Source organism: Dicentrarchus labrax, unplaced genomic scaffold (genome assembly GCF_905237075.1).
Source record: "Dicentrarchus labrax unplaced genomic scaffold, dlabrax2021, whole genome shotgun sequence".
Taxonomy (NCBI): Eukaryota; Metazoa; Chordata; class Actinopteri; family Moronidae; genus Dicentrarchus; species Dicentrarchus labrax.
This window is the reverse complement of record NW_026136721.1, coordinates 2,791,111-2,815,023: the sequence shown is the minus strand read 5'-3', so window position 1 is coordinate 2,815,023 and position 23,913 is coordinate 2,791,111. Positions and strand designations below refer to the sequence as shown.

Genomic DNA, 23,913 nt, shown 5'->3' with positions numbered 1-23,913 from the left:
ACAATTCATTCACAACAACGTTTTATTAATCAATTATGAAGCAAAAAAATTCTTCTTTAATGTAAGAATTTGCTGAATTTGCACAGACTAACTAACTGGGAGCTCGTGGTGGACATTTTGTACACTAAAGAATCAATCAATCAATCCAATAATCAATATAATAACCAATACAGTAATGACACTGCTGGAGGGTCGCAGGTTGAACAGGTGGAGCTCGCGCTCACACACCTGAAGGTGACTCAGGTGACAGCGAACTCAACCGACAAATAAGTCGCGTGCAGCATCTGGAACACCTGTTTTTTTGGACAAATGACAGCACGTGCCGCCGTGCGCGAGTCCAGGTCAGTGTTATTTGGGCTCTGGTGCACAGCGGGTGGCCGCTAACACCGAACACATAATGCCACCGGTTCGCTGTACCGAGCAGCCTCCGGAGGACAGCGGCAGTCGGAACCGAGCCGTCAGAATAAAACCCACCACGTTAACCGAAGTGTAGTAAACCCGGTGCAGCGTCAGCGACCGGGTTAACGGGGGACAGGCTAACGTTAGCTCGCCTTAGCTGTTGACATTAGCCTGCTCAGCTCCCGCACGCAAAAACCTGCACGAAAACATCCACATTTGAACACGCAAACTGAGCATCGACCTCGATTCAACACAAAGGTGAACTGTGACACACCGAGCGCGAGCTGGCAACGTGCCCCGGCGTCACATTAAAAGCGGCTCCCACGCTCCAGCACGATGCTAACGTAGCTCAGATCACCAGCTAGCTAGCGCAAAAACGCAAGACAACAACTAGTAAAGTTAGCACGCCAGCTAACGCGCTAACACCCTTTTTTTTTTTTTTTTTTTTTTTTATAAGAGCTTCTCGGAGCTGTGGTTCCCCGTTAAGTGTCAGTGCGTGTTGTTTAATCGTGACTACATACCTGCAGTGTGCACTGACAGTCCGGCGCTTTTAATCTGCAGGCGGATGGATGCAGCAGGAAGCCCTCAGTGGTAACGCACCCAACCCGGTGAGAGCTGGAGACAAACACACACTCAAACAAACACACACTCGCAACACTCACACATATGCATAACAGGGACAGGCACGCACAAAAAGAAGAAGAAGAAGAAAGGGGGGGATGTGGAGCTGAGGCTGTACACGCAGTACTTGCCTCACATTGAGAGATAAAGGCTCACACACCCTGCGAGAAGAAGTAGGACAAATACCTGCACACAAAACCCACAAGACACACAGCACAGCCACCAGACATGAGCGCATACAAATGCATGCAAACACACCTGCACACACACACACACACACACACACACACACACCTGCACACACACACACTCCAGGAGACTTACCTTAACAAAAGGCTATTGTTTAAACTCTAATCTATACATCTGATTTAAACATAATGTATGTTACTTATGGAGGGAGTTTGTCCATTACATCATAAAGGAGGTGTTGGGGGGGGGTTAATTATATTAAATTAATTGGATAAGTGCAACGATGGCAACAGTGTGATAAAGATTCACATTAAAAATCATGACATCATTGCTGAGAGATTTATAGGTTTGACAGATGTTGGCAGATGTACAGCTTGCACACACACACACACACACACACACACACACACACACACACACACACACACACAGTGTATGAGTGTGTGCTTGAGGAGCGTTTTGTACAGCGAGTCATCCTCTTTGTGCTGTTGCCTTGTTGTGGGCGGTTGAACTTCAGTGACGGTGGCAGCAGGTCTGGTGAACTCGGTGCAGCGAGATTCCAGGATCAGCGCGTACTCTCAAGGACAAAGACCTGAAGTGAGTGCAATAAACGCCTGAGACGGTAAAAGCACAAGACGGCTGACATAAAAACACTCTTTCTGACATCTACGGACTAAATGAAAAAAGGACTGTGTCATGAAGAAACGGCAACATTTCTTTTATGTTGCCTGATAAACATTTTATAGAAACGACGGCGTCTATTTATGGAGAAGAACCTTTTAAAATAAACATTTCTTTAGACGACGTGTTGTGGATTCCCATGAGCAACAGTTAGCTGGAAATTGGTTTCTGCCAATAAATATTTCTATCTTAACTTCTCCTCCACCTAAAAAATAAATACAGCATCATGGGAAGCCGATTTCTCTCTTTCCCTTTGGATCATGTATGTGCTCCACGTTTTCTCTACGTGTTCCCCTTGTCTAGGCATGCCTCTGCCGCTGCTTGATAGGTTTAAGAAAGAGACACCAGGATTTACTCCACAACAAAATATAATTTAATGAATTCACTTTTCACTGTGTCGATCACAAATCTATATTGATGTAAAAAAAAGAAAAAGAAAAAGATCCAGTGCTCTCTTTTGTCTTAATGTAAGGCATGCAGTCTCCACAGAGCTTTGGACATTGAAAGCTACAGGTCATTACAATAGGACACACTGACACTCAGCCACAAGTACACACAAAAGCGCTCGTAGTATCCACTCTTCTTGGGGCCCAATAAACATTTATTCTTTGCACATACAATGAGTAGAAGTGGGATTCATCACAACACCAAAAGTATAGTAGTTCACAAATAGCAACAGGATACGCTAACACTTCCACTTTCTACCCTCTCGGCTCTTGAGGAATAAATGGTATGGTGCCGCTGGAATACTTTAACATGTGAGTTACATCGATGGTTACACAAAAAGGGGGGTTAGTAGCATTAGACTAGCACATTGTGTGAGCATGTTGCACATAAAATGAGGGTGACTTTAACAGCCGTGACTCTTGCATTCAACCCTATGCAGCGAGCCCTTTTAGAACTGGTTTTCTGAACCAGTGGAGCCTGTTAAAATGAGTTTCATCATTCAGTGAGAAGGACGTCCTTCATTTGGAAGTTACATCGAAATGCTGCTGCTGCTGTAACTCTCATATAAAAAGTGCCGACATTTTTTTGTGTCTATGGTGCAAAATCCTAATGACCTCTGGGATTCAAAGTGGCCTTAGCTATATAAATACAATTATATATTTGCCTCCATATAAAAATAAAATTAGCAATACACAAATATTGCACACCTAAGGAGTTTAGATTTATCAGATTACTGACGAGCTACTCAGGAAAATGTACAAACATGGAAACAATAAACCTTCTGGTGCTGTATAAATAAATATTTAGATATTCAGTTTTAATTCCCTATGCATGCAGCATGTCTCTCTGGCTGTGTGGGGGCCAGGCGGGGCAGAGGTGGAGTCACGGCTGCCAAGGGGAGATGGAGTTGGGCTGTGCGGCGGGTGAAGGTCACGGTGAAGCAGCAGGTAGTTCTCAAGGACAAATGGGCCGGGGCTCCTCAGTGCTGCTGCGCCTCCAGCTCTCTCTGGCGACAGCCCACGGCAGTGATGAGGGCGGCCCCCTTGCCGCTGCCGTCCTCTGATAGCAGGAAGTTGACGTCACATTTTGTGGCAAGTTCCTTCACCGTCTGCTGGAAGATCCGGGAGAAGCTGAGGGCAGAGAGCAACAGGAAACTGTGGTTAGAGGCAGTTCGCTACTGAACTGAGAAATGAGAAGTAGAAGCAACAAATATTGCTATAACTCAAGTATTACTGTGAGGATGAGGAGCAGGCCAGAGCAAGTAAAGTTCATTTAGGGCCTGTGTGAAGAAGATGGATTATGATACCTGGATAACAATCGATAAACTAAAGTTACAAGAGCTCCTGGATGTGCAGTTGTCCAGCTACCTCGGTAACCCTGGTTCACGAGACAGTCCCCTAGTAGACCCTCGATTTACAGGAACTAAGATGTCAACATTTGGATGCTTCTGCAAAAAGAGCTCGACTAAATGCAGTGCTTCCATTACTTTTATATGCAAAGTGGCAAATTACTTGCAAGAAAGAATGATGGTATCACAGGTGACAAGACTGTTAAATAACAAGAAACAAGAACAAGAACTTGAAGCAGTGGTAAGCGTTTGAGAGGCCGAAAAGACGTTACATGAAATGAAAATAACATGTCAACGTGAAAGGCAGAAGTAGGACTTTTTGTTGCTGTAGCTTCCTCTTGAATGTGTGCTTATAAGCGGACAATCTGGATCTGCAAGCTGTTATTTGCTGGGGGGCTACACACCCACTGCCCAAAGGTTGACGCCCAGAAATGTCCTGAACACAGCAAAATGAGAAAGTACAGGCAGGGGGCGGGGTTTCTGCTGATAGAGACACAGCTGAACAGTTTTAGATCCTACTCATTGTGCCTTTTAACTCCTCTCTTACTGCTGCCCAAATATTCTTACAAATATGACACAGTTAACCTTTAGACAGTTTGAGAAACAGTTTTAAATAATGTCTGAAAATTTGTCAACAGTCCAAAACCCAAAACAAGCCAAAAAAAAGCAGCAAATCTTACGTTGGTGAATGTTTGCTTGATAAATTAATACATTTTGCTTTTCTGTTAACCAGCTCTATTTGTCCTATCTTATGAAAGGCCTTTATTATTAAGTGTTCTGAGATTTTAGAAGCAGTATTTAGTTTGAAAAAAATGATCTAAAATACTATGATTCAAAATGAGTTCCATCCACTCTTCTGAAATAACTGATAGAAGAAAATAAAAAAAAGCTACAACCTTTGCAGCCTGATGAAATTCAATATGTATTGTAGTGTTTTAGAATGAATGGGCACCTTTTCCTCCAAACACGCCCTCTATTATGTTCTATATGTCTTACTGTGGGTGCAGCTTGTACAGCGTGCCGTCCACGCCCACGGTAATATCCAGGTGGTCCAGTCCTCTGTTCTCACGGATCTTGTCCACCACTGCAGCCATTCCGGCTCCGCAGATCTGCGCCGCACGGCGGGACACCGTGCCACACACCTCCTTGACGATAATACTGTCATCACAGGTGCTGTCGAGCCCCAGCTGCTGCAGGATCGCCCTGACCTGCAGCAGCGCCAGACGATCGCTGTGAACCAGGAGGGGCGGGGGGGGAAGAGTGTGTCAGAGGTCAGCCAACAGCAGGAGTGACACCAGATACCTCTCAGCTGCTCCAGAGGCTAAGGTAGGCTTAAACAGTGTATAAACTCAAGTCGTCACATTGCGTGCCCCTCCTCCTCTCATACCTAGGTGTGTTATCCTGCTAGATGCTACATTTCTGTGAACAATACTGCTTAACCATGTCCTTTTATGCACTCATCCTCTTGCTCATACTACTGTTTTTGTATGTCTTAACCATAGACTGCATAGAAATAATTATATATAAATTGTATTTTACAGCGTGGCCATCTGTTTCTGGTGTTTCAGGGTTTTTAATTTGGTTTTTCCAACCTCCAGGCAGCCGCCAGTTTCCATTCATTTCCCTACAGTATGAAAATCAACATGAACGTATTTGTTATACGTAGATAATCCATTACATTGAAGATCATATTTGCTTTGACAAATACCATTTCAATATTTAAGTTATAGTTGTGTGGTTATACAGTTATTAGTGCAGATTGATTCAAAATTATCATACAAGAATGATGTAAATATGATAAAAATGAAAGCAGACATGCCTTTCTCTGTACTTTAAATTGTATTTCTGCAACTTAATATTCATTCTGTGAGGGAGGTAGGAAAACCACGCTCTTGGCTTTGGATAATGGTTGGCATTAATGCAAACAATCTGTGATTTTTACTAAATGGACTAAACACGCACCGCCTTATATGTTATGGTATGGTTCTTTTAAAGACAAAGCCACCCACGGGTACTCGTTTACTGTTAGTTATCAATTTGTGATATATGGTGTAGACATAGAAATTGTGCTGGGGTTAGTTGTTATAATTTATTATTTTGGTAAATTTCTTTCACTTTATGACAGTAGTTTGTAACAGACAGTACAAATACTTTTTTGTCTGCCTTTGATTTGAGCACTGATGTGAAGTGATTCACTCACCTCTCTATCTGTGACAGGAACTTTGTCTCAAAGATGCCCCTGGTCTTCAACGTCTCTGAGATTTGTCCCCGGAAGAGATAGCCTCGCTTGGTCAGATCAATCAAAATCTGCCTGACGATCTCTCCGAGGTACATACCGCTGCACATCTTCTCATATCTGACATGTATAAGAAAGAGACCATCTTAAGTTAGTGGTAAGAGGATAAAACACTGGACATTAGACATTAGATCACTATCAGGGGTTTTTCAGATGCATATAGTTTGACACTGGAGGTGTGTTGACCTTTGTTTGCCTTCGTTGAGTGAGTTTTCGTCCACCGCCTGGTCGTACTGTGTCCTGATGTCATCCAAACAGCCGTTGTCTCCAAACGCCCCCCACTCCATATTGACACACATACGGCCCTCGTTTCCCTCCACTATCTCGATGTTCTTCGTCTCTTCCATGTAACAGGCGTTACTGCCTGTCCCTGAGAGGACACAGACACGTTGCATCAGTCTCAAAAACCCTGAACGGTACCTCATTTTAAACATACAAACCCAAGACATTTTCTAACTGTGGATTAGAGTTTCCTATTTGTTCTGTAGACAACAATAAAATGTGTGTACAAGTTCACCGCCTAATTGTTTACCAAGTTCTGTCACCTTAAACTTGAAAAACGCGGTGGTGTTTAACTCACCTGCGATCAGCCCCACCTCACAGGTGGGTTCCTCATATGCACAGGTCATCATCGTCCCCACTGTGTCGTTCACTATGGCGACCACATCCAGCTCAAACTCCTGTGAAAACAAGTAACTAGAAAATGAAGCACTGGTAGAAGTACGATGACAGCTGTTGCAAAAGGAATTTGGTCCCTACATTACACAAATCTCACAATTCAAGATTCATGCTTTGTGTTATAATCCAATAAGTTAATGAAGTCATGTTACTTTTAAATGATTAGAATGGTAATGCTAGATAGTGTTTTCTTTCTCTCTACAGGATACAAAAGGATTCATTAATACATAATATCACTTATGTTTCCAGGTTTTTACTCAACATTAAAGCAATATTAAGTCCACATTTTATATCCAACAATTGTTGCTTAATGGGTTTGTTGACAGAAGGATTAATGTCAGAACTGGCAACTTTTCAAACATCACACGGAGCACAATGCAGTTCACTCACATACCTACACAATAAAAAGCTGTTTCAGAAGAGCCGCAAAAATTCAGCAGCTCTGCCAAACACACACCTTATCATCACTGTGCTGATTCTGAGCTTAAATAAGACGCCACACTGCAGACACACACTCCTCCACAATATCTGAAAGTAGGTTTTTCCAGGTGTTATGACATGCTACCACATCAATAACCACACACTGCTCCCGTCCTGCGCTGCTTTACCTGCCAGTTAATGATTTACAGTCAATTAATACTTACTGCATTCTCCATCTAAAAGGGTAAAATCGATATAAGAAACTTAAAAGTGATGATATAACAATAACAAAACTTCCTGAATACAAAGCAGATGCAATAATCAGTACTGAAATGTATTATCTCAGCTGTAATACCAGGCCATAATAGGTGCTGTTAAGCTGTAGGTTTACACTGTGGGGGTGGGGCTAATTGTCTTCATGCTGGAACTGCAAAATTGCAGTTCAGTCCAAATGTGTCAGTCGGTATTCTAGGATTAACATGTAGCCACGTGTTGTTCAGCAGCTTACTGCTATAATATATGTTGTATTGCCGTCTTATAAAGTTTTTGTTCATTAAATTTCATTACAGTCTATTAGAGGGTTCCTTATTGCAGTGTTTCAGTGCAGGGGACGTTTTCATTTGTATACTTTAATACAACAGTAGTTGTGTACAGGTAGATAAAACAAACATGTAATGCCAAAGGAAGTCTGAACTGAAATCACTTAATCGCATTTAAAATTACTGCAGAGGTTGGTTGAAATCCAGTTTGCTGCATCTGTCAGCTAAGAGGTCTGTTAGTCAAACCTTTTGTATGTTTGCCTTTAAAGCAATATTAGAGAACAAACCATGCCCAAACTATACATCTAGTCTTTAAGTTCTAAACAATACTTTCCAAACAAAAACAGACAAACAGAACAGCAAGTTAATTTTAACTATCAGGAAAATGGCAGATATTTATACTAAAGTGTTCTTTTAATTAGGTTTTTTATCGCCCTTACTTAATCATACTATTTTCTCTGTTAGTGTCTAATTTTCTTACAGTGGCAGCACAAGAATCCCACAGTACGATTGGTTTGTCATATGAAGTGTTAAGTGTTGAAAGTAATGGAGAAGCTAGTGTTTGCGTTGGTGTCTGCTGCAGTTCTAGTAGCATAATACATAAAGAAGATCATGTTTGCGGTTACCTCTTTCCTCTTGATCGCGTCCCGAAGAAGCTCCACCACATCTTCGCCCTCACAGTCTGTGGCCTTGAAGCCTTTGGTCCAGGTTACGAGGATACCCTGCAGAGCACACAGCACTTACCGTGAAATATCTCATTGTTGGGATAGTACAATACAATAATAATAACACTCTGTAATCAGCTAAAGGTTGAAGAGGTAAGAGCAGCTAAAAGGTCAGCTCTCGAAATCCTGAACAGGAAGGGAAAACGTGGATGGAGGCAATGGATTAGTAATGCTAATGTGTCCTTTGAACAAGATTCTTTAGTTGCTCTTGTTCTGCCAAATCTGTACTCTAAACTTAAACTTAAACTTCTTGCCACCATTTGCACTGACAATTCTGGTAAGCTCCGACTCTATTGTGAGTTTTTCATTGGCCTGGCTTGGCTGCTGATGTCCGACTATATAATGCCAATATCCAGACAAAGAAAAGTCATGGATAAATCAGAGAGTTGCATGAGAGTTACAGTACAGGGATTGAAACCAGCTTTTTCCCCACCATCCCAATACTCACAAAGGGCAGTGCTAACATTGTTCTACAGCAGCTACACTGACAAAGCTGCCAGCAGATGTGTCTGAAGACAGTTCTGTTTATCTGCCTCATGGGCACAGACATCGGCCGACGCCGATTATTAGAAAATGCTAGATAATCAGCCCGATTAATCGTGGCTATCGCTACCTAGGTGTGGTTCTATTTTACAAAAAAATGTGTACTATTTTTGAGATAATAGGTAGACAACATACTGCATCCAAGCTGGTCTGATGGCAGGGGAAGGAGAAGGTGAAACCCAGTGGCAGTCGAGCACTTTTCATTCCCATGTAATCCAAGAAGTCGGAGATGCAGTGCACAATGTGGTCAAAGAGCTGAAAAGAGACGTACAGGCTTTATTTTCAATGACTAAAATGTTTAGACGCATCCTGCCAACGTTGTTTATAGTGACTATTACATGTTAAACAGAAATAGGCATAAGGCTACATCCAAAATAGGGAAAGTAAGACTATTTATGTTTATTATTATTATTTCTATACAAGCATGAAATCCTTAGGGGCAACAGAGAAACTAAACTGAAAATCATTACCTCTTCTCCTGTGCCCTGCATCACTTCTATGGGAATGGCGTAGATTTTGTTGTGCATCTCCACTGATCGCCTCTTCCCACTGCGTATCTTTACCAGAAGGACGCGGAAGTTTGTCCCTCCGAGATCCAGAGCAAGGAAATCTCCATTCTCTGTATTACAAGAAACGTCTTGTTAGCCAAAGAATCAACAAAACTTAATCTGTCACCACTGAAATAGCCTAGGGGGTTCTGTAGCTACAGTCTGCCCTTTCAAAACCCAGAGGATCCCAGAGGATTCAGGGATTCTAGTTTTTCCACTGTGGAACACCCCCATTCAACACAGTACTGTTCAAACTGTGAAAGATACAGTGCATGATACGTAAAATAGGTTTATAAAGACACCTGACATAGTGTCATTCTAACATGCAACAAATAGCCACCATTTGGTTTTACTTAAATAATACAGGGTAAAAGAAGTCTACTTAATGAAAAGAGACAGGCGATGATGGTTAAACTTAATGACAGTGATATGCCTGTAGATAAGAACCTGATTCACTTGTGTTCACTGTCTTATAGTACAGTTCTGATTTTGGAAAACGTCCAAATAGACAGGCTCTGCTTAAAATTGAGGTGCAAACTGGGGAGCATCAACTGAACAATAACAGTCAATTTAATTAATGGCCCGCCATTAACTTTAATTAAAAGATGACACAGAAGTCGTTGCACCTCTTTGTTGTTGTCATGTTATAACCTGACAAGATGTCGTTGAGGTATGTAAACCAACAAACATTTCAAATAAGCTGTGCTGTCTCCAGTCACAGTAAAATGATGTTTTTAGTGTTAAAGGAAACTGGTTAATAGAAAACAACTCTTCAAAATTCAAAAGTTAGTTATCTAACTGTAAACTAACTTCAAATTGATAGACTATATTGGGTGAAACATGTCCACCTTGTGGTTTTCAAACTAACTTCAGCCTGATGTTTGACTGCTTGAGGTCCTCTGCTTGTGCAGTGAGTTTTTTCCTCACACAGTTTTCCTAACTTTTTAGAACATTTTGTTTTCTCAGACAGCACAGCAAGCCACTTTGATTAGTTACTGCAAAGCAAACGTATGACATGATCGATCAATAATTGCTAACGTTCTGAGCTGAGAATAGTTACTTGGTAATGGCATACTACGCCCTAATCTAATGATTAAGCCATGTTTGCTGTGTGATACAATGCAACAGTTTGTTTCCCTTAAAATAATAAATAATAATGTTTCATGAAAGTAGAATGAGTTCCCTCTGACATGAGCAGACGAGGCAGTACACCTCTGCCATAATATGTATAGGGAATGTCACTACAACACACTCTAAAAATAGATATACTGATGTAGTGTATGATCGTATATATCATCTTTAAAGGAGAATAAGGAAAGAAAATCCACTACTGTGTATTCCCCCCCCCACCTGTCTGCATATCTGTCTTTTTAGTCACCTGTTCCATCTGGTGTACTGCGAACAAAGGTTGGCAGCATTTTGACTGTAGCCTCCTTGTGGGTTTCCTTCTTGAGGCCTCTTTCGATCTCCACCCTCATGCGTTTCTTCACTTCTAAAAGCTGGGCTTTGCTCAGCCGGAATTCTGCCATAGTCTGCTGAATCTGGCGCGCCTGCTCCGTCAAACGATACGCCACTGCTGTCACCATGGCTGCGCCTTTCGCACTCCCACTCTCAGACAGCAGGAAGCGGACATCTGAGTCTGGGATCAAGCGACGCACTGTCTTGTGCAGACGGCGAGCATATCTGTTCAGAGAACAGAAGATATCTTATTGAGAGAGGCTTGATCACTGTAATGAAACCCAAAATGTTAATCGCTGGTGATTCAACATCAAATCTTGTTGGGATGTAGACATAGAGTAAGATACTGTACAGTATTTGAGATGGTCTTACGTGGTATTTCACACATACACTCCTCTTTTCACTGTGAAGTGAAATATTACATTGCTACTTTACTTTTATTGGAACATATTATTATATAATGTAAGCACCAGCACACGAGTAAATAGGGCAGGGTGAAACTGTTGAAGTAATTATCATGGCATTAATCTGGATATTTTCTACACAGACATTTATCACAATATGGGAATAATGTTCAAAGCAATGCCCTGTATTTCAATGTTATTTTTAAATGTTAACCTAAGAGCTCATTTTGTTTGTGATTAAACTTTAAATAGATGATAATGTTGGATTATAACCCGACCCTACGACCAAATAACCTCTTCAAAAAGCTATTTTATGAAGAAGCATCAACCTGGCTTAAACCCGGTAGAAGTGTTTTGGAATAGCGTGGGAGAATCTGAAATCTTCCCACCACTAAAAGGAATGTCTTGTGTGCATCCTCTATATTCCTCAGAGGATCTTGTTTCTTGTTTGCCTTGCCTACGCACCCCAGTTGTCACCCCATTCTGGTTTTGATGGGGTTTTTTGGGTGGGCGGTGTTTTTAAGGCAAACATGAAGGCTAATTTAGTCAGTAGGAGGCATTACTTTACTTTCTACACAACTCTCCATTCAGGCCCTCTCTTAAAGAATACTCACTGAGGGTGCATCTTGTAGAGAGACCCATCTATGCCCACGGTGGTGCGGAGGCGTGCAACTCCTTTGTTTTCCTTTAGGCGAGCAAGGATGCCTCCCAATGTTGAAGCAATTAGGTTTGCGGACCGGAAGGACACGATGGTGCACACGTGCTGCACAGCCAGACAGTCTTCATCTGAAGGCTCCACCCCGAGCCTTGTCAGGATTTCCATACATTTCTTCAGTCCTTCTTTAGTCCTAAAAGGTCAAGTATTTCTTGTTATTGATGAAAGCAATAAACTAGCATTCGCTTAAACTCCAGATGATCATTTATATGTTCACATTTTCATGCCCACAAAATGTATTTTTAATTCCTATAAAAATCTGCAATTATGTTTCACTCAAAAAATAAAATCATATTTTTCCCTTGTGCATTACACTGCAAGTCATTCTCCCCACTCACTTTTCAATGGCAGAAACATGTTTCGTCTCAATCTTCCCTTTCGTCAGGAGCTCAGGGGTTATCCGTCCTTCAAATAGCAGCCCCTCTTTGGCCATCTTGACCAGGATGAGTCGAACCAGCTCTCCCATGTACATCCCACTGGCCATCTTTTCAAACCTGAGCAGAGAGAAACACAGCAGCATTTTAGATGATGTACTGTATACAGTTGGCATTAGCCATTCCATCTTCTCTTCAAAGACGCAAAGTAGAATTGATATGCAGCTCTTGCTTGGCAGGATACAGTTTTGGAAGGCATATAGTGTCTTTCTCTGTTTCTAGGATGTTATAGTTGTACTTTAGGAACAAAAACTCAGCATTTATAGAGTATTGTGTATACAATAACACAGAAAACAAAGAACAGCAGCAAACAGCAGCAAACTATGAAAACAAAGAGGGTTGGATCCCTGAAAAAAGCAAGCATCCTGCTTTGTCGTAGTAGATTAAACTTCTTTACCACACAGCTACATAATTAAGAACATGACTGATGCATATGAGCTATACTGCACTTTAGTATACATGCACATATAAAATGTGCTTCATCTACTGCACTTTCAGTGTTTTGTGATTCTGTGTCAATGGACAAGACTTACCAAATGGTGGCTGTTTGTTGAATGTTAAATGACACCATGTCAGGTGTCTTTGTAAACCTGTTTTACGTATCGTGCACTGTATGTTTCACAGTTTGAACAGTACTGTGTTTAATGTGGGTGTTCCACAGTTGAAGAGCTAGAATCCTTGAACCCACGGGGAAGATATGGGTTTTGAAAGGGCAGACTGTAGGTACATTATCCCCCAGGTTATTTCAAGAAGGACATTTCTCATGAAGACTATTGATTGGTAAACTCTTGCGTGATTGAATAAAGGTTTGATGAAAAATCTTACAGCTGCTTTCCTGGGTTGATAGAGCCCCTGTCGATCTCTCGGTCAAACTCTGTGCGAATGTCCTCTAGGGACCCGTTATCCCCGAAGGCACCCCACTCGGTGTTGATACACATCCGCCCTTCGTCTCCTTCCACCAGGTCAATGTGACGCAGTTCCTCCATGTAGCTGGCATTTGTTCCCGTTCCTGAAAGGATGCAGAGCTGCATGACTTTTGCTCTGTGGAGCTCAGTAGGCAGAGTGCATTGTCCCACTGATGCCAGGGTTAAGGTTACAATACCTTTGGCGCCCCCACATGTAGAACTGTGAACATGGTACTGTAAGGTGCTTTGGATATAATGTGTTGACTTAATCTGCTTTTTGCTCAAATTAAAACACTGATCAAAGATTAAAGCACACTGCTGTATAATTCTAATGTAAATAAGTAATTTATTCCCCCCAAAATATGTCGTCTGTGCAGTGTTTACCTATGATGATGCCCACTTCACAGCGCTGATCATCAAATCCGCAGGTCATCATTGTGCCAACTGTGTCATTCACCACCGCCATGATGTCTGCCTCATAGTCCTGTAAAAACAGGATTATATTTATCTCAAAACAAAATCAAAAATTACTGTCAGCAGACACATTTTTAAATCATTGATGGAACAATTTTCTTTTTGACTAATAAAATAGTTGCTATGGGGAGTGTATTTTGAAATTCGTCAAACAATAAAACTATGACATTGAATGTTACTTTTTGTATACCAGAAAAAGAAAAAACTCACCCCTCGTTTCTTGATGGCCTTGTTCAGAAGCTTCACAACATCCATGCCTTCTACGCCACTGGCTTTAAACTTCTTTGTCCATGTCAATAGGACCGCCTATAAAACATGTTGTTTTATAAGGCCAAGCTTTAACTTAGAGTTAGACAGGCTTGGCAAGTCCAAAAATGTCTGTCCATTACTATTCCAACCACAGCATCAGTTTCCAACAACACATTTGGTTTAAATTTCACATTATTTAGCTATTCTGCAAAAGCAAAAACTTAAAAAAAGCAGTTTTTATAAAATATGCCACAATTCTCACACACACTTGTTTCATATACAGTCCTAAAACATCCACATTTAATTTAGGAACCTTATACCGCAAGACTTGACAAATGAGAAACTTCAAACTATAGCACATTTGTTGAAGTGCTTACCTCATCTAGTTTGGACTGGGCACAGGGGAAGGAGAACGTAAATCCTACAGGAAGCTTTTTATCCTTGATTTTTTGCTTCTCCATGAAGTCGCTCAGGCAATCTGCAACATGGTCAAAGAGCTGCAGACAAAAAAGGGACTTTAGAATAACAAGATCAAAAATGCAAAACCTTTTACCAACAACAGCATCTAACAAACATTTGACTTTTCTCTTATCTTCTACCACACACGCAGTGTCTGACAAAATAGGGATATTCCTGATAAGGGAAAAATATCAAGTATAAAAATGCAAAGATAAGTAAAAACTAAAAATATTTGTGTCACCGTCCAGTTTATTAGGTACACCTAACCAAAGCTCATGCAGTCTTAATTCAGCAGCCCTTGTTACTTCATAAAGCTTATAATGTGCAAGGCAATGGAATGGTATTATAGTAACTTAATATTTGAAACACCTCTCAGTATAACACAATACAGTTCATCAGCACTGTAACTTACAATCTCCAAAATGACCATAAATTAAACCAAAACCTCTTTTAAATAGTTTACATAACGATAATGGAGGCGAGATAGATTGATGAAGATACAAGATCAAGACTCATAACTTCATGGTTTCGAAGCTTTTAAATCACTATACTGGAAGAAGATGTCTTTTGTGATTTTCACTCTGATGAAGGCTAAGCTAAAAGTTTTGCTTCATATTTGTGTGTATATATGACCAGATCACTCCCCATTAAAAGAAAACCTCCTTGTTAACCAACATGTTCATATAGCACATTACATTTTTGGCCAGCTGTCCCCTTGACATTTCATTAAGCAGCATCTGTCTTTGCTGTGTCTGTGGAAGTCATGCTTTGATCCAATCACACAGCCTCAGACAGTGGCTCATGTTTTGGTTCTCATGTTACAATACAGCTGCCAGCTGTTCTCTACAAGTTCAGTGAAGGTCAGCGTAGGTTCTGACTTCACTCTCATCGCTCCCAGCTTATCGAGGAGGTCATTTTACACGTATTGATCCTCGACCTGACCTTAAATGCTGCTGTGCTCTGTGTGCAAGGCAGACACAAACATTGAATATTTTGAGAGGAAACAGATGAGTGTCTGACCTGGGTCATACAGTATTTGGGAAGTATTTGCTGATGATAAGGATAACAACATGTGGACAGTTTAGATAGCATCTGGTGCATGTGTTTAGTAATCTCCATCCAGACTGTCGAACCCTGATGTTCCAAAACTAAGACTCTAAATATAGTAGGTATATATTTGTGTTTACCCGTGACCCGCTGCCATGGATGATGTCATCAGGGGTGTCATAAACCTGGCTCTCCATTTGAACCGGCTGCTTCTTGTCCTGTGTCACTTTGACACGCAGGATCCGAAAGTTTGACCCCCCAAGGTCCAGAGCTATGAAGTCCCCCTTTTCTGTCAAAATGAAAACACAGATAAAAGTTAGAGGTTTGAGGTTTGTACTTTGCAATGAAGTACAACATGTAAGTAGTACTGTAATGTCTCCTTCCTTTAGATTCTCTGTTAATGAAGTTTGTTTAGGTGGAGCTATTATTTACCTGTACAGCCACAGTGGCTATCATGATCATCTGAACTTCAGTATTAAAAACAAACCAGAAAACAGGATTTGGTTCAGGTGTGCCAAAGGATTTGTTTAATGGAAACAAAACTGACGTCTGTAACTGAACTTAGGGCTACCATTGACCACCAAATTAGAGTTTGCTGTTGTCAGGTGAACATCTCCAACATATAAACTTTTAGGGAGTCAAGAAAAACCCTTGTTTACCATGCATGACACTGTATTTTTAGCATTGTCATCGGAAGGGTTTTAAGGAGGGTTTTGTGATATTTAAAGAATTTTAAATTTACAAAAATTGAAGACTTGAAACTGAAAGTTGGGGTCAGTCATTCTGGAGAAAGATAGTTGATTGTTGGGTCTCATTCCCAGGTTGTACAGACGCTCTGGCAACCCACTGGGGAGCATGAATGCCACCTGTTGTGTTGTGTGGCTCGCTCGTTGTTTAGAGTTACCAGACCCCGGACGGTTCTGATGGGAGGACTTTATTAGTTTTTGATTGTCTATTAAAGGTCACTGTGTCCATCAGCAACATCAGTGCTTCTTCAGGTTTGTTTGTCTTACTCTTGACATCCCATTATTGGGATGCAGATGATGGCAGTGTGTCTGTACAATCCAGATTTGTGGCACATGTAATAAAACGCACAAACAACAAAGTTATTATTAAGGTTGGCAACCTGAACTCCTTCAGAAACTAAAAGCCTGAAAAGGGAAGTGCCCATTACACACAAGTAAACAAAATGACCTTATTTTAAGATGCACTTTAGCTAGTTTTCCACAACCCTTTTATGTGATCGGAGCCAACAGCCAGGTGCTCAGGTAGAGGCTCACTCCAGGCAACACGCCAAAACGTAAATGTATCCTCTGTTGAGAGAAGCTTTCTTGTAACATTAAATATAGTATTTCATTTACTTTATTCCAAAACGAAACTTGTTTATATTTCCCATTACTTTAAAGCTACAGGTCATTACATCACATGTTCTAAAATGTTACTAATTTGTGAGTGAATGTAAAAAGAGAGCTAATAATTTCTGATATTTAACCATTTGTATCCTATTATGAGTAGTCATCAAAGAGTGCCGTAGCTCTCTTTTTAAACAGTTGTATTCTCATTTTGGATTAAAATGATTAATTTAGCTTTTAGGTATTCATCTGTCACTGATCTAGAGTGAGTTACAATGAAAGAATAGAGACGGATTAAGTGTCTTGCAAAAGGACACTGCAACAAAACACATGATACTGTGTGGATGTGCATTTAACTGTTGCAGGGATCAGACCTGTGACCTTTTGGTCGCATGCAAACAGCCTGGACATCCTGCCTCCCAGCAGAACAATGTTCTTCATTTAGTTCCACCATGACTGTAGTGTTTGCTGCAATGCGCTATTTATCTCCCTGACCTGGCTGGAATGAGATGTGACCAGCCTTACATATAGAAGTGTTACTGATTTGCCGAAGGTCATGTGTCCATTTTATAGTCCCGCCCCACTATAATCTCAGTGCTGGTATATGTGAGCCGCCACTTCTTGGTATATATACATGTTGGATTCTCAGTCTTTATTGCAGTAGTTTTATAACTGAACCCATAGTGTTGACTGTGGTGAGTGTTATTATGTTTTTGGATAAAGTCCTGTCAGGCATAAACTATTATAATAAAAACTTAGGATAAAGATGCAAAAGCACAGAGACAAACTTAATGTGAGGATTTACTATAATTAGCCAGCAGAAATGTGGTTGTCATGCTTAAATTTGATCCTGACTATAATACTGCCAACAAACCAAGATGTTTACTCAGTTTTAAAGAGATATAATCCCCATAACTCCAGCCATCTGAAGGTGTGGTCATATTGTACATTTAGATCCTAAAAGAAACCAATTCCAACTTTTTTTCCATAGAATTTTCCAAACCCAAGCTTTTTTGGGGAAAAAAAAAAAAAAAAAAAAACATGACGAGATTGTTTGATGTGCCACAGTTAGCCGGAGACTGAACGTTGATGGATTACGTCTGGCTCCTGAACTTTTGAGAGCCATCACTTCTGTATTGTGATCATTGCCTCCAGTAGCACCATATTCATTGCAGGGAAGAGAGTGAATTTGGTTGCATAAGTGGTAATGTGATCAGGCTTCACCCAATGTGTGAAGCTCCTCTGACTTTCAACCACATCTCTCACTGTTCTCATGAGCTCTCTAAAAAGCTAAATGGACCTTGAGTTAAGATTGTTTTTGATAAGCCCCATGTTTGATACTATTTATGACCAGCATTTTTTGTTGTTGTTGTCAGAAATAGCCATTGAGTGCAAATGCAACCTTGAATGGCCTCTCTACTGTATATTGTACAGTTGTCTTCATTGTTCACAGAAAGCATTAATGCACATACAGGAAGAGATGCAGAAACATTCGATTGTTCTTCAGTGGATGCTCAGTTGATGGTTTCCAGATTGAAATTTTACAGCAAAAACTGAACTCATGAGATTTCGAGTGGATTTGTCAGACAAAAAGGGGAAATTTTGAGATTATCTGGTCTTTCTACGTTTTTATCTTTATTACTTTTCCCCCTAATTAGTATAATGGTATTACACAGTAAAGATTACTCTGAACAGACATCATTAGAGCTTAGCTATGATTTCATTTGCTCATTTACCTTTGAGACGCAAACATCTGCCCCGAGGGATTAAGATTATTACAGAAACTACATGTCATAGTGGAGGATAGGTTATCTTTTATTCTTGTTGCTACAGTCGTCCCTCCCATCATGTCCGTCATTTCTGACCAGGCTTTCAAACGTTTAACTGTTGCCATGGCTTCAACTCTGCCCTTTGCTGGATCCCTCTGACCTCGTGTAGTTGTTGAAACCTGAGGCTATTTATAATGTGAGAGAAGGCAGGAGGCAGCGTGGCCTGTTCCTCTCCACTGGCCTTGTTCGGACCGCAGTATGTCTGACAGGCACTCGGTGTTATTTCTGTGTACTTGCGCTGTTTACTAATGAGGACAAGCCATGCTAGGCAGCAAACAGGCTCAGTCTGAGGAGCGAAACCTCTTGACTTCGGCCAAGAATCTGTTTAGACGAGCCTTTCTGAGGCGTGGTTTGTTTTCTCGGGGGACATTTAGCACATTTAAGTAATCCTGCTTTGTCAAAGAATACCCACACACATTCAGAAACAGCTTCACTTTGAGGAATCAAAATGATTACTGAAATTTTGTATTTTTCCACTTGTTTCTCCACTATTTTTATTTTTATTTATTTTAATTATTGCACCCTATAAACATTTGATCAGTAAAATAGCCTGGAATTAGTGTTTTTTTTTCTCCATAACTTCATTATGATATAAAATATAATGACATGGTAATTGTCATTGTTAATAATGTTACTTTATGTATAGTCTTTTAAATTATACATATTATTACAGATTTTCATACCACCTCTCTAGCGGTTTTTATTTTGAAATCCCAAACTCTGATATTTCTGTTTTATTCCTTTTTAAAAATATTCTATCTTATTTGAAATGCTCTCTATAGCTTTCACTCACAGGCATTGCTAACATTATGACTCCTCATCTAACGGCGATATAGAACTCTAACCAACGATTAAATCGTCTCATAAAATTCAAATCAGACTGACATTCGGAGGTTTTCATCTGACACTGTTGTTGGCTGCGTGTTACGAGACTGTTATCACGCTGCTGAACTGTTTGGCCCCGGGACTAAAACAATAGTGATCTACTGAGACCAAATCCAGAGCACAACACAAAGAGGCTTATGTCACAGAACAGGTCTGACGATTTTACCCCATCAGCACATTGTTTATAGACAGATAGAAACGCGATACATCAGGCGGCGCTTTAACGCGCTTACAGTATAGATAGACTGTATATAATGTAACAAAGACACTTTACTCTTTGTTATGTTATGTTTTGTTTTGTCTGAATGGGATCACTTTGCCTTTAATGTCACTGAATTTGTCGGCCCCATGATGTTTTCTTTCACACAACAGTGATGTTCCCCATTTAGAGTTATAAAACTAGATTTTGTGTTGTTGTCTTGATGAACTGAAAGTGCACTGTGTGCTCTTTTATATATATATATTATGAATATATCAAAAATAAAAATATGTATAAAACAGAAATAAAATATTAATTTGTTTGTCCTTCCTAGCAATTATTTGCTGAATCGATGAACTAATTCTGCCAAAGGACACATCAGAGCTTCCTTAAGGACACCAGGAACTGATGTTGGGGAGTGGCTGGTAATTAAATATTAAACAAATATTTCAAGTTGAACTAAATATTTATAACGGACCTTCATAATTTCCAACCGATACCTGACAGAATGAAGCAAGTTAGCAAGCTCTTTTTACACCAAGTGGTCAAAGTTTTTCTCTGAGATGTACAACTAAAGCTACTCTCCCTGATTTTAATGGTCTCCAAGTCCCAGATTTTTCTAGTTTTAAAACCCCAGAAAATATCAAAAGTGAACTATGATCTCTTTCCCTAAAGCATCTTAAAGGTTCCATATGTAAGAAACATTTACGTATTATTTTTATGAATTAACCACCTTTTATTGCCCAGTGTCTACGGGTTCTAACATAACTTAAAAGATTGTTTCTATGTAGGGATACGGATCGCATTTTCCATATATGACTTTTATCCACGCTCCAAAGTGCCTAGCTTCATCCAGACTCCCAGGGGTTATTCCGCGTGGCTGGGATGCAGCTGGCTGGCTGACTTACCACTCGCTTCATCATTAGCAAAATACTATTTGAGTGGATGTGTTTGTTAGATAAGGTAAGCTTGCAAAATGACAGCTTATGTGAATATGATACTAACTTATGTGTAATGATAAACCTGTTGACTAAATAGAAAATAAATGATGTTTTTGGGATCTGTGAGAGGTGATGGACACTTCAGGTAGAATGTCTTAAAACAAACACATTCAGTTATCACAGTGATGTTGTTTTTGTCCTGAGAATCTTCATGTAAACTGTACCTGATCCATCAGGGATGGACCTGACAAAGGTGGGCAGCATCTTGACGGTGGCGGTGGGGTTGGTGTCACGGCCGAGCCCGTTCTCCATTTCCCTGCGGAACCGGTTCATGATGTCCTTCAGCGTGTCATCCGAGAAACGCATGGAGTACAGGTACTTATCAATCTGAGGAACAGGCGCGGGACACAACACAGTATTCAAAATGTGCCAAATTATTAAAAAACAAGAATCACTTTTGTTTTTTTTGGTTTTTTTTTTTACATCCAGTGAAGGCATAACAACATAATCCAGACAGGCTGTGCAGTTAGTGCATTTTCTGATGTACTGAAACAGTACTTTTAAATATCAGTGTAACCACAGTTAAATCAGTGTGCAAGGTGTAATGAACTCAAGGTAACCATAGCAACATTACTGATGCTTCCTGCTATGTTATTGGTTAACCGTACCTAACCATGTGTACAAACTGACTTAATTTTAACTTGACTTAAAAATGTAACTAGAAATTAAAACATTTAAACACTGGTAACTAGTTTTCCTTCGATATGGTATCAACATATGCACTGTGAGGGATCCTGATGAAGAATATAGTGAACTCCGCTTTGTTTACCTCAACCTCATTTCTTTTTTTCCTATGTAGGGACACCTTAGATTGTGTTACCATTAACTAACTGAATGAGATGCATGTTGGGAGATTGGGTAGTCAGTCTAAGTGGTAATTAAAAAGTCAATACATTGATTCACTTAACACAAAGTACCACATATTGTGAGAGCGAGCTTGAGCCAACTCAACCTCCTGAAAACAATTACTGTAGTACAACACCAGGTGGAGATACTTTCAATATGTCTTATGCCTTTATAAAATGCCTTATCAGTCACACAGCAATATAATAATCAGTTTGTTTAAAATAGCAACAATTATTGCAGTTTAATTGTTGTGTTAAAGTAAATGCATCTAATTAATGGGATGTTTGATAAGAGGGAACTGCCCTGGACAGTCACTGTTATTGTTACATAATCACACAGTGGATGCCATGTGGCACACCACAGTTCAGAAATCCATTCTGTGCCATGAAAGCACAGTCCATGCATTTCTCATCAGGCTACTCTGTGGGGAATTACTATTATTAGCCTCCTAAATTATAAGACTAATCCAATGTAAAGTAACAATACAGTAATGTTATGTCATGATGTCCTGAAATCACAGGAGCCAAATCCCTCCTTGTTCTATTCCTGTCTTCTGCTGTCAGCCTTATGAGGCTGTATGTCAAAACATTGATCTTTTTGTTATTATTCAACTTCGTTAACGCCTCTTACATTTCACGGTTCCTTTAAATCGATTAAAAACAAAACAGTATCACCTGACTTCTGTATCCGCTTCTTCCAACATGATTCCCATAGTGAGTTCAATATTTAAACCCAAGGTGGCATGTTATTTATTCATTTTATTATTGAGCTGTGTGTTTGAACAGTGTCTGGCTGTTTAACATGAGTTTGTAAAGCGGAACTTCAGATGTGAAAAAGGTTGATACTATTTTATAATGATGCTAATTTTACTATTACTATTTTACAATTATTCTACAGAACAGGCAGAAGGTCATTTAGGCAACTGCTACATTTCTTTATATGGTACGCAGTGCACCAGTCATATCCAGGGTATCCATGGTTGGATAACTTCTGATTCACCCCAGTAGAGGCTGTAGTAAATTCCACTAACCCACTTCAGCAGAGACACGTGCATCTACTGCACTGTGACATCACACATGACATCATAAATCTCCCACTCCCCCTTCATCTCATCTGACTATGTGCCTGGGAACATGTCACCGGTTTGACATCCCATCAGTGGCTAATTTCTACTGAGCCCAAGGTCAGTTTCTCTAGATGACCAGAGGCTTTATTGCAGCTCAGATTTCACTGATGGCAATATCTGTGTTCTGCTAATGAGTTTATGACGTCTTTGCCCTAGGTAATAAGAGAATGAGTGAGTAAACTGGCGAAAGATGAAACAGGCGAGAGAAACCGTCACGGAGAGTAAGAATCTGTGAGTGGGGAAAGCAGCCAGAGAGGGAGGAGATTGTGGAGCTCACGACTTTTCCCAACAGTCCCTCACAGACACCTGTCTGCTTCAGACGCCCTGGCAACCGACGCTCCGGAAACACTCGATAACTAAGGTCTGTCTGCAGCCCACCACCTCCATCACTGACCACAGCCCTTCTCAAGGACATCCATGTCAAACTATGCTAACCCCTGAGGAAGCTAGAATAGAATCAAATCCAAATTATAATTCATCATGGCCTCCGTTTCCTCTACTTCCCAAATGCTGCATCCTCCTCTCCCAGCTTGATACGCCCCACAGGCTCAATGCTGACATGCAGCTACCGTTAACCGGCATCCATGGCTGATGTCACATTACACAAGCCTCCGGTCCAACACAAAAGGACCACTGGGGCAGTTAAAAGCTGCTTTTTCACCCACCTTTTTGAGTTGATCATCCTTCAACTCGGTGAAGTAGTAGGCCAGAAGCTGAGCTGCTATCATCCTGCCTGCACGTCCGCCAGGAGCTGTCAGCAACTACGAGGTTGTTAGAGAGTAAAGAAGGAGAGAAAGGAAGGCTGCCGTCTGTTCTCTCCTGTCCCCCCACGCTGATCCCTCTTTATCCTGAAGTGGAGGAAAGAGCAGGCCTGTGCTGAGCACCGTGGCAAGGCAAGGTTAAAAGGAAAAAGTCTGGTGAAACAAGAGTGCAGCAGTGGCCGTGCCTGCTAGTCTGCGACAGGCACACACACACACACATACACACACACTCACACACGCACACTTAAACACACAAACACACACAGAGGCTGGGTTTGACCGTGTCTCCTCCCTCTGAGCTGCTAGCTCCCTGTTAGCTCTGGGGAGATGCAGCA

At 40.7% G+C, this 23,913-nt stretch overlaps 2 protein-coding genes and 1 long non-coding RNA gene across 4 annotated transcripts in view; 1 reads left to right on the top strand and 2 right to left on the bottom strand.

Annotated features, from left to right (window-relative positions):
* zbtb45 (zinc finger and BTB domain containing 45) overlaps positions 1-1,187 on the bottom strand; it is a 15,131-nt gene extending 13,944 nt beyond the window's left edge. Inside the window, exon 1 of one of the 2 annotated variants that reach the window (XM_051386323.1) lies at positions 921-1,187. The gene's annotated coding sequence lies outside the window, so the exon portion shown is untranslated. Of the gene's footprint in view, positions 1-474; positions 632-920 lie in introns of those variants that run through there. The other variant, XM_051386324.1, reaches the window with a different exon arrangement.
* On the top strand, positions 663-2,331 carry LOC127355450 (uncharacterized). Its single transcript, XR_007881758.1, has 2 exons — positions 663-1,007; positions 1,727-2,331. It is a non-coding gene; the product is annotated as an uncharacterized LOC127355450 (long non-coding RNA).
* On the bottom strand, positions 2,241-23,913 carry LOC127355444 (hexokinase-1). Its single transcript, XM_051386320.1, has 18 exons — positions 23,483-23,913; positions 21,010-21,172; positions 15,720-15,868; positions 14,451-14,570; positions 14,035-14,130; positions 13,735-13,834; positions 13,271-13,454; positions 12,350-12,505; positions 11,911-12,144; positions 10,813-11,117; positions 9,357-9,505; positions 9,022-9,141; positions 8,245-8,340; positions 6,562-6,661; positions 6,168-6,351; positions 5,886-6,041; positions 4,682-4,915; positions 2,241-3,467 (listed from the first exon to the last, which is right to left on the bottom strand). The coding sequence occupies exons 1-18, from the start codon at positions 23,543-23,545 to the stop codon at positions 3,317-3,319; spliced, it is 2,760 nt and encodes a 919-aa protein (XP_051242280.1). The 5' UTR covers positions 23,546-23,913; the 3' UTR covers positions 2,241-3,316.

Bases quoted from the DNA above. Each gene is read 5' to 3' on its own strand.
- LOC127355444 (XM_051386320.1), bottom strand. From the start codon at position 23,545: ATGATAGCAGCTCAGCTTCTGGCCTACTACTTCACCGAGTTGAAGGAT. The intron at 13,835-14,034 runs GTGAGTTTTTTC...CTGTTTTTACAG, and splicing joins AGGCCATCAAGAAACGAGGG to GACTATGAGGCAGACATCAT. The intron at 12,145-12,349 runs GTGAGTGGGGAG...TTGACCTTTTAG, and splicing joins CATGTTTCTGCCATTGAAAA to GACTAAAGAAGGACTGAAGA.